The following is a 10,906-nucleotide window of genomic DNA, read 5'->3' on the forward strand; positions in this document are numbered from 1 at the left end:
CACATAATACAATTTACCTTAGATAAGATGTGTTTGGGGTGTTAATACCTTCTCTAGCCACAATCAGTCTCTTACCTTAGAATTTCTGGTAAGACCGATATAACCATTTCTTGTAATGATTTTGAACCAAACAATTAGATAGCAACTTCTTGACACCTACGTTGCAGACCCACATACAACAAAATGACAACTCTATTGAAAACGTTTTCAATATATATAGTTTTAGACTAGGCTTTATGTGTTTTATATGGTTTATTTAAATTGATGTGTTTAAATTTTTACATTTGGCTTAATTTTTTTACGTTGTAGCATGTTTTCTCTTGCTCGTACATGTATGTTGGATATGGATGAATGTCTTCATGCACCACTAATTTATTTTATGATACATAACTTTGGAATACACTCATATGGAAATTTTAGATTAGGTAGGGAAGTAATGACTTACACTTTTAGTTAGGGTTTTAGTTCATAAAACCATCCAACTTTTTATTGATTACTTGGACTAACAATGATTGATATATGAACCATCTCACTACCTATTGACCCCTCATGTTACTTATATGAGGGAAATCATTTGGTTAGTATGAGATCTTTTTTAGGCTAGATAATGCCTGCCTCAATATCTAACATAAAAGAACATAAAACTTGCTTGTAGAAAGTATGCTCCACAAATAAACATTATTGCATTAAGAGATGTTTAATTCTAAACAGCATGTTGAATTGCAGGACTTAGGGTTGAATTGCAGGACTTAGGGTTGATAACATGGCTACCATTAAAGAGATGACCTATGTTGAAAATGAGTTGGATTTTAAATCCCTATAGCTGTTAAAAAAAGATTACTTGAGACTAGATGATAGTAAATTATCACTCATAAAAAATGTGAGTTGCTTTGGGAATGACTTGAAAAAGCTCATCACACTTGAAAAGCATATGCGAGGATGAGCTTTTAAAGAAATATGGGAGGATTGTGGAAATCATGAAAGTGTTTGTGCATAACTCAACAATTAAGGCCTTGATGTATTTTTAGGATCCTAATTACTGGCACTTCGCTTTTGGAAATGTAAACTTGTGTCTTACTTTGAAAGAGTGGTTTACTAACCAAATTCTCTCAAAATCTATACAAAGTCTATTTCCACCAAAGGCACAACAAAGTGCTAACTAAATTGGCTGAATTGATTAAAGTTCCAGATAAGCGCTACCCGTCTAAAGTGGAAGATAATTGAAGAGATATTTAAGAAGAGAAAAAATAACTCTAATTTTGCAAAAGAAAAGGCATAATACTTCAAAAATAGAAAAGGCATAATACTTCAAAAATCTTTGGGTTGATGTTATTTTCAAACCTCACTAGAATAACTAGTTTAGAGACAGTTATAGATTTTGTTGCATATAAAAACACTAAGATAAATCCCACTATAACAATACTGGCAAAAACTATCTTAACATTCAACCATTGTAAGACGGTTGGCAAAAGATTAATGAGATGTTGTGAACAATTGTTGTACATATAACTAATTGATTGATTGTGCATCAAAAGTGTCATTAAGTCTCTTATTTTACATATGTATTTATTGTTTTTATTTGGTTGTTTTTATAATAATTGATGTGTTTTTTAGTAATGAAGTTTGTTTTAATGTTTCGATAGGTTTTTGGAGCTTAAATGAATTAATTCAGAAAATTCAACGTCGGAATTCAGAACAAAGAATTGAAGAGACATTTAGTTGAAGATTGAAGCAAATCTTGGTTCAAATAAGTGCTCCAAATTTGTCCCAAAAATCAATTCTATTCCAATTCTAGAAAACAATATCATATGATTTATTTCAAGCCCAAACTTGCCTTATGTTGTGTGCAAACTTCAACCATTAAACACTCAAGGTTTCAATGTCAATTTTAGCCCAAATAATAAGTACATTTGTATACTTATTTGATGCTCAAATTCAGCTCAAAATCAGCCCCAAATCAACCCCAAATCAACCTTCAAATCAACCCAAACACAATCCATGATCTTACATGTCCACACAACAAATAACAATTGATTTATTTTGGGTAATCCATTGATCCAAGAAGGCAAGCACATGGATGGAAAGCTGGAGGGGATATTTTAACATTATTTTGGGTCAAAAAGAAGAAGGAGACACCTCATAAATGAGGAAGAAAAACGTGCACCAAAGTAGTTGTAAAGCTGTCTTGATTTGATTTTTCAGAACACCTTTCGGTGTTTTGCCCATAACTTTTGACTCAGGTGTCCAAATGAGCTGTTCTTTAATGATCTGGAAAGGTGACAGAATTGCCTATAAATATGTCTCTAATAGACTTCTCCAGAAAAAGCTTCTAAGAGGGTCGAATTGCTGTCCAAAGTTAGAGTCAGATTTGTGTCCAAATTTTTTCTGAAATTGTATTGTGTTCTTCTTTATAGATTTCGGTTCTTTAGTTTGTGAAACTTATTATTTCAGTTGGATTCAAGTTCTTTCATGTTTATTGAAGTGTTCTTATATATAATCATGGTTGGCTAAACTCTTTCTTGGATCCAAATCAAGGATAATGGTGATTGAGGTGAGTTCTTTAGGATATGAATGAATCTTAATGTTTATCTTCTTATTTTCTTCATGAATGATTTATTATTGTAAAGAAATTTTAGAAATCATTTAGGTAATGTTATAATCTTGAATTTTTATGCACAAACTTTAGTTTTGGTATAGAGATTGCTTGATTCAATGTCTTACTTAATATGAAAGTACTTGTTCATTCTTAAGCAATAATCAATCTTATCTTTCTAATCTTCATTGTAATATCTTCCGATCTAATATCACCATCGTTGATATTAGGTTGAGTTATCTTATATATGTTGAAGAAATCACCAATACATCACCATTAAAATTGATTTGGACCAAGACTTACTTTTTCTTGTCATTTAAAATCTATTTACATTTTTTTTTTTATCTTTAAAAGCAAATCCATCAATTATTTTCAACCAAGTTATTGTTAATTTAATTTCTCTTGAGTTTTTTTTGTTACTTAGCTTAATTTCCAGATCTAGCTCTCTGTGGATATGAACTCGATCTTACCGAGTTAATTGCTACATCGCACACTCATGCACTTGCGAGTTAAATCACCAATTATAGATTTTGTTGCATATAAAAACACTAAGATAAATCCCACTATAACAATACTGGCAAAAACTATCTTAACATTCAACCATTGTAAGACGGTTGGCAAAAGATTAATGAGATGTTGTGAACAATTGTTGTACATATAACTAATTGATCATATAGAAACCGAAAGGCCGATATTTAACAACTTATGGTTGTTTAGTCAAGGACTACTGAAGTTAATTAAAGAAGAGGAATAGAAGAACTTGAGTGAGGAAAACTGGAAAATAAAATTGCAAGGAATCTCGCAATGAGAAATGAAGTGGAAAGCCCTATAGATAAAGGCAAGAGATTGATTGATGAGTTGGGGGCAAAGATGATGGGTGCTTCTGATGGGAGTGGCCGAATATGTCAATTACTCATCTGCTTTAGTTACAAGGCTACTTGGGGGTATACAACATGTGCCAAGGATGACCAAGTTATCCCAATTCTCCTGGTTATTCAAGAATTAATCTATTTAAGAAGTTGACAAAAACATCAAGACTAAAAGCTTCTGGTATCGGTCAAGAAGGAATCAAATGATTTGAGAGATTTGGTTACTAGTGAAAAGTATCCAAGGTGGAGAAATCTATCACTAGTTACCATCCTCATTACTCTTGGATTTGAAGTTGAGACTTCACAAGTTGTTTAACTGACTAAAAGAAAAAGGATTAATAATGAGAGAGTTAAAACAGCTAGAAAGACTCCAAATAGAGATGGGCACCGATAAAGCTTGCAGGATATCCCTTGAGAAGCAAATCCTCACTAAAGAGAAATTGAGAAAGTTTGTAGAGCAACAACTAAAAAAAAAAAAAGGACAAGAAAATCATATATTTAGAAGAGCAACTAGAAGACGAAAAGGCAACTAGAAGCCAAGTTAAGAAAGATTAAGAAGAATTAGGAACATATTAGATGCGGGTGTAACTGCAAACCAGTACGTACTGAGCTAAAGGCTTTGAAAATCAATTTCAACGATTGTCTTTAAAGGCTAATATGTCTTTAAAGAACCAAGATGAATTAGAAAATCAAATTAAATAGCATGAAAAGCGATACAAGAAACATGTGATACTAGAAAGTGAGCTGGCTAGATCAAAAGCCAAAATAAAGGTTGTCGGGGTCTTCAAAATTGATTTGAATAAAATAAAAAATAAAATTAGCCTGCTAGAGGAGAAGCTCAACAAGGAAAATGCCACGACAAAGAATTTGGCAAAAAAGAATGAAATGCTCAAACACCACAACTAGCTGATTGATACTAATAATAATAAATTGAATATGAACAACTTGTCCTCTAGAAAAGATGAAAAAAATAGATGAGAATATTGACTAAAAAAAACTATTGTTGAATGATGAAATTAAAAAAAATAAAAAAGAATAAAAAGTTACTAATTTGATCAATCGGGTCATGAAAACAAGGTACCTCTATTGAAAGAAAATAAAAAAAAAATTGTAGTTCAATTTTCGATCAATCTAAAATTAAAAAATAAAATTAAAAAACAAATGAAAAGATTATAAAATCCCATTTCAAATGGATCCAATGTTAAAGATTGAAATCGAGAAGAAAAACTAAATCTATAAAACTAAGATAATTTCACAGAAAAAATTGAAAAAAATTACAAAGCCTAATTCTCAAACAACATATTGAAAGATGAAATTGAAAAAAAAATCAATTAAAAAATAACAAGAAAAAAATAAATCAACATGAATTGACCTACAAAATCTCCAACATGTTTCATAAGATCAAGATAACTCTATAAAAAAAAAAATATATAAAGCTTAATTAAAAAAAATCCAAAAAATATGAAGAGTCAACTCAAGTAACTTGTCAACCCTAAGACCTGCGGTTATGACACTGAGTTAATGTCATAGAAAGAAAATATATATTAAAAAATAATTACGTAACCAAATTCTCAACCAACCAAATATTAAAGGATAAAATAAAAAAATTAATTAAAAATAAATTAATCTGAATCAACTCGGGATAACTTGTTAAAACTACGACCTAGATTATGAGATTAAAATAAATTCATACAAAATAACATATAAAAAGAATACAATCCTACTTCTAGTAGATCTAATATTGAATGTTAAAATCAAAAATAAAAACTAAATCTATGAAATGACCTAATAGAAAAGAAATAAATAAAAAAATTAAGCACAATTTTCAAAACAAAATAATATTGAAGGATAAAATTTTTTTAAAAAAAACACAACATAGTTCAATGAATGAAAAAAATAGAAAAGATAATGTTTCAAAACAATCTAACATATGAAATTGAAAAAAAAAACTAAAAAAAATTAGGCTGGTAAAAAATAAAATTGAAAAAAAAAAAAAAAAATCCTATTTCAATGAATAAAGTTTTGTGGCTGTAGCTACAGTAATTTAACCAAACTTTTTTATTATCTTGTTAATGAATAATTAATAATAAAGGAACCAAATTGCTCCAGACAGAGAAATGAGCCAATTGTAAAGAATAAAGGGAAATTTCCAAATCACAAGTCAATACTAAGGTGCGCTAATAATGGTTAAGAGCAAGACCAAAATGGTTTCTTTCGAAAAATCAAAAGAAAAAAAAAAAGAAAAAACAGGTGAATCTTAATATCATGACAGCACTTCCTACGTGGTGATGAACCACCGTCCTCTTCCATGCCCAACGCCAAGCTATTTTTAAAGACAGGAGAAGATTTATCTAAGTTTTACCTTCACTGGTTAACGAAAATAAAGGCAAAAATGATGGTTCCCTTTTAAAGAACCAACACAGCAAGAGACCGAATCAAAGTAATCGACTTTACAAGAGAGACACCCCAAATTACATGATGATCCCCAATGTCAATTAACTTTTATCAATGTCAGGCACTGTATTTCAATATACACTCGAGAAAGTCAAAGGTCAAAGGTAAGCAAGGCAGTAAACATACGTGATTTAGACAACCTCCAAATGATTAACTCCGGACTTCCACAGAACCAACGGCCAACTCTTCAACTTTATCAAGATGAACTCCACGCATCCAACAAACCTGTGAAAGGAAGTAATTAAAAACTAAGTGAAAAAATCGCCAGCTTGCTGTTTCTTGAATCTTAATGGTAAATTGGAAATTTGTTAATAACCTTGGTATGTTAGAATGATGAGGTGCCCACTGAAGAGTATCCTGCAGCTCTCATCTCTTTTAAAGTTCCAGATAACCAGTCCAAGCCCTCATAAAGTCCATCTCCTCTGAGAGCACAAGTCCCTTGTATGTGCCATTTTCTGTTCTTGAGTTCAAAAAGACCTAGTCCTTCGCATACTTCCATTGGGGTCATTGCTCCTTTCTGAACAAGCAAAACAGAATCCGGCATATCAGATGCAATAAAAATCAACAGGTATTTGCAGTTCAATGCAACACTCTCATGACTTCCAAAGCATGCTTATGGAAAATCTATTACCAAGGATACAAATTACTATAGAGTGGGATATAGAAAGCATTTGCTCCTTTCAGTTTTTTCTAGTTTGCCTCTATTTTATTGGAGTGCTTTTGCTACTCATTTCATCTGTTCGTATATAAAATTGATTGATATTGTGTCTCAAATTAATGAACGTTCTAATTCCAATTTTAAACTCCTTAGCAATTGAAACAACCATCGCAGTAGCTAAGAGTCACAACTCTACCATTCTCTCCATCACTGCTGCTACCACCTTTTGCTGACCATTACAACCATCTTTGCTGGAAAATTACATCCACCAAAACAAAAACCATCTTACCAAACCTCCAGCAGTCCCACCAACACCATCATGAGACTTGGAACTCAGAAAAAACAAGAAAAAGCAATCTGCTTTGCTTTCCACTCAAAATATGTGCTCTTAGCAAATTAAAACAGGAAAGCCCAGCGACCAGGGTGGGGGGAAGGGCAGGGATTGAAAGACACGCAAACAGGCCCCAAGGCATCTAACCACTGTTTGAGGCAGATGGATAGGCACCTTTCCCTCCATTGAAAGCATTGCAGATTAGATAAACAAGCTCCCTCATAGCAGCTCCATTTCACCTTGCGAATTTCTAAAGTCCAAAGTCTAAGTGCCAAGAACTCTTCAGCAAGCAAGAGGCATGAAGCATCACATAAGAAGCAAGTCTGGGAACATGGTTACCACTCACATTTAGCGCAGTTGATAAACTTAGAAAGCAGTCTGGCAATACATTATTTAATCAAATCCCTACTTGATAAGGTTCATAGCTTGAAGTTATGAATTTTACTAAAAATTAGAGAGGTTTCAACAATTGATTCTCATGTTTAATAGAACAAGAGATTGATCTGAAACATAAGTTTTCAGTCCTGTATATTTCCAAAAGAAGTCAAGTTTACCAACTTTCTAGCTGGAACTTGCCAAACATCCAAGTTCAGCATCAAGTTCAGATGAGTCTTTTCTGACCAAAAGAGTCTTACTATTATCCTGATCTTTCACACTGTTCTCAAGGTATCATATCAGGATTCGATACCTCTATCTCGTAAGAATTAGAAAAAAAGCTGCCTTATCTATCATTCACATATGGATTTCATCCAGAAGAGGAAAGAAATACCACCCAAGAATTTACTAAATATAAAACTAATTTACAGAGAAAAGAAAAGATTTGAGATTTAACATTATCACTAGTTAAGTACAACAGTACAGAAAAATCCTTGTTCATAGCTCTCAGAAAGTTAGTTATGCATAAAAGACAATATTCAGGTATGATACCACTTTTTAATTTATATCCTGTCTTTCATTAATCTCACATTTGCCTAACCAAATAAGGAGTCAAATCCTTAGGTTAGCAACCAATAGGAACAAGCTAGACTTAGAGATCTATTCATGCAGATATGCTAAAGGTAGGGTTGCCACCAACCTCCTTCTCATTGCCCCACATTGATGAGCTTATAGTTGCGTACTGGACAAGTACTCTTCGAGACAAATGTTGTGGGATAGGATAGTTTTCTTTTTTCTCTGTGATGTCATGCTTCAGGTTCATTTAGGGGAGTTTTATTAGCTGATATTCAGCAGCATTGCTTTAAAGCTTTTATATTTTGGATGATGTCTTATGACTCTTATCATCCATCACAATTTTGCAATTCTTTTTAGGAAGCTAATATAACTTCCTTTAATCTAAAAATAATCAGGTAATGGCTCTTATTTATTTTTATTTTTTTTAGTAATAAGAAAACAAATTTAGGCAAATTTGCCAAGATTATAGCTTATCCAATAAATTACTGATGTGGGTAATACACGTAGCTGGAAATGAAATGGCACTTTCCTCTATGAAACTAAATAATTGATCACCTGCACTACAAATAAAGTAAGGACAGTAACAATTCACGTACAACTTCCTTAATCAAGAAATTATACATGAATATCAAATTGTAATGCATGGTTTCAGTCAATGCAAACATAGAGAATTGCAGGAAAAATAACTTGCACCACAGGCTCCAGAATACAGACACAGCAAAAAGACAGCACAGAAATGGATAGACTTGGTAATTAATCATTACAGCAAGTAACATGAGTGAGTGTCTATATGCAGTTGTCTTTCAAATTATAATTACAAACTTGTACTGGACTATTATATCCTCTATGCTCTCTATCTACATCAGAAGAATAGAATTAATCGTCTCTATGCTATTGTTCAATTTGCAAGATTGCGATGGTCAGACGGTTTGTATCAGTGCAGGACACTGACTTGGACATTTCTATTTGTTTGTTTATTAATATCGTAAGTATACATGCAGCTCATCAGAATCACTCAAGAAGTCCTCGTTTACTGACTTTTCTATGTGAGGGAAAGCACATCCAAAACCATTAATAGAGCTTACCATGTCCTGTTTGTTGGCAAACACCAAGATGACACTGTTGATCATAAATGGATCTTCGATGATGGTCTGAAAGAGAAGATGATGGTCAACTTAGAACTTTTTCTAGCATTAGCATTGTAAAATCCACATACCTTTCTGAATATACAACCTGAAATTCTGCCTTTGCTTTTCCGATTCTCTCTCGGTCCAATGAATCAACAACATATATCTGCACGGGGAAATATATTAACTATTCCATCAAACCTGAAACCAAGGTACAGATTACTGTTCTATTACAAAACCTTCAGCTTCAAGACAAAGCTGATAACTTGCATGGATTCATTGTAGAAGTATGAGGATCAATGCAAAGAGAGAACTGAGCTTTAAAAAGAAACAAACAATTGCAAGAAGCATAGCTTGGCAAAATAAGACATGCAGACAATAAACATTACCAGTCCATCAGTGTTATTGAAGTAATGCCTCCAGAGAGGCCTTAATTTCTCTTGTCCACCAACATCCCAAACGGTGAATACCACATTCTTGTACTGAACCTTCTCCACATTGAACCCTATGGGTGATGGGAAGAATCAGTATCTTATAATATCAATAGTAGGTCTATATTAAGAGCAAGCTACATCCACCATATCATAACTGTGGGCACTGATGGTTTAAAAACAAAGATAACAAATTGATAAACAAAAAATAGGATTAATAAACAAAAAATTTCATATGATATCACAAAGAATAAGAAAAGAAGAAGAAGAAGAAGAAGAAGAAGAAAATATTTGAGACAGCCAAATATATGCAGTTTCATCCCTTCAATAGTACAATATAAGCATACATCATCTATATGATATGTTACCAAAAAATACGAGAGAACATAAAGCAGCAACACCAAAAGTTTAAAAAGGTGGTACAAATATAGCCGAACACTTGATGGAAAGCAATGAAGTAAGTACGCAATCATAAGTAAAAATACCAACCAATGGTAGGGACAGTAGATAATACTTCTCCAATGTGCAACTTGTAAAGTATGGTAGTTTTACCAGCTGCATCAAGTCCCAGCATCACAACCTAAATAAGGAAAAAGGATGAGATCATAAAACATGTGGACTGGGCACTGCACTGCACAATCACATCACATACGATAAACACGCAGCCACTAATTCTATTACTTCACTTCAACAAAAACATCTATCTAAAGCTTAAATGTTGTTTCAAGGATAACAGTAAACAGTAACCATGTCCGGATTCGATTGGATTGGAGAGTTTCAATAATCAAATCAAAATCTCTTGAAACCATATCATCAATGTCAGTTTCCAATTTAAACAGAATCAGATCATATAAATTTAATACCTGATGCGATTTTTTTACAACAATTAATTGAATAAGTATAAAAATAAAATACGCTAATCACAAGAAAGAACCCTAAATCATGATTAAAAAGAATAATTAGTCTTTTACGATATGACATGACAGAGGTAACCGGTAAACGACAGAGATAGAGTACCCGCATCTCGGTGTTGCCAAAGAAGGTGTCGAAAAGCTTGCGAAAGGCTTGACCCATTCCGTCTCTCTTTGGTTTGATTTTTTATCACTCGTCTCTCCTTTTCTTTATCTGTTATTAAGTTTTTCTAAAATATTTCCAGCTTTTCTTTAATCTAATCTAATAGAGTCTTTCCGCTGTTCTGTTTGGTTTTTGTTTATACTTCTCTCACGAGAGAATTACATGACATGACGGAGGTAAGTAACAGCGACTGCTTTCTCTTTTATTTTCGTCTCTTTTCTCTCTCTTTCTATTTTTACTTTATTAAAATTTAGCATTTGTTTCGTATTGTTTCCTTTTGTATTTTCAGTTTTTTTATCAATTTTTTTAACATTAAAATTAAAAATAAAAACTAATAGGCCCGAGTCTTTTAAAATGATTATATTATTTTAAAAGAAAAAAAATTAACATTAGGTTTGTTTTTACTTTGTATTTTCAC

General features: G+C 32.4%; 1 protein-coding gene across 2 annotated transcripts; it reads right to left on the reverse strand.

Moving 5' to 3' along the window:
* Positions 1-5,815: 5,815 nt before the first annotated feature.
* LOC105115810 (ADP-ribosylation factor 1-like 2) lies at positions 5,816-10,665 on the reverse strand. Of its 2 annotated transcripts, none has more exons than XM_011012838.1 (7): positions 10,432-10,665; positions 9,904-9,994; positions 9,373-9,488; positions 9,090-9,149; positions 8,942-9,007; positions 6,233-6,433; positions 5,816-6,157 (listed from the first exon to the last, which is right to left on the reverse strand). In XM_011012838.1, exons 1-6 carry the CDS (start codon positions 10,486-10,488, stop codon positions 6,242-6,244), a joined length of 582 nt encoding a protein of 193 aa, XP_011011140.1. In that variant the 5' UTR covers positions 10,489-10,665; the 3' UTR covers positions 5,816-6,157; positions 6,233-6,241. The 2 variants fall into 2 exon arrangements, with proteins under 2 accessions (XP_011011140.1, XP_011011139.1); XM_011012837.1 differs by having other exon boundaries at positions 5,816-6,141; positions 10,432-10,662.
* Between the last annotated feature and the right edge of the window lie 241 nt (positions 10,666-10,906).

Source organism: Populus euphratica, unplaced genomic scaffold (assembly GCF_000495115.2).
Source record: "Populus euphratica unplaced genomic scaffold, PopEup_1.0 scaffold767.1, whole genome shotgun sequence".
In the NCBI taxonomy this organism is placed as follows: Eukaryota; Viridiplantae; Streptophyta; class Magnoliopsida; order Malpighiales; family Salicaceae; genus Populus; species Populus euphratica.

Bases quoted from the DNA above. Each gene is read 5' to 3' on its own strand.
- LOC105115810 (XM_011012838.1), bottom strand. From the start codon at position 10,488: ATGGGTCAAGCCTTTCGCAAGCTTTTCGACACCTTCTTTGGCAACACC. The intron at 9,995-10,431 runs GTACTCTATCTC...TTCCTTATTTAG, and splicing joins TTGGCAACACCGAGATGCGG to GTTGTGATGCTGGGACTTGA. The intron at 9,150-9,372 runs GTAATGTTTATT...TTCCCCGTGCAG, and splicing joins TCAATAACACTGATGGACTG to ATATATGTTGTTGATTCATT.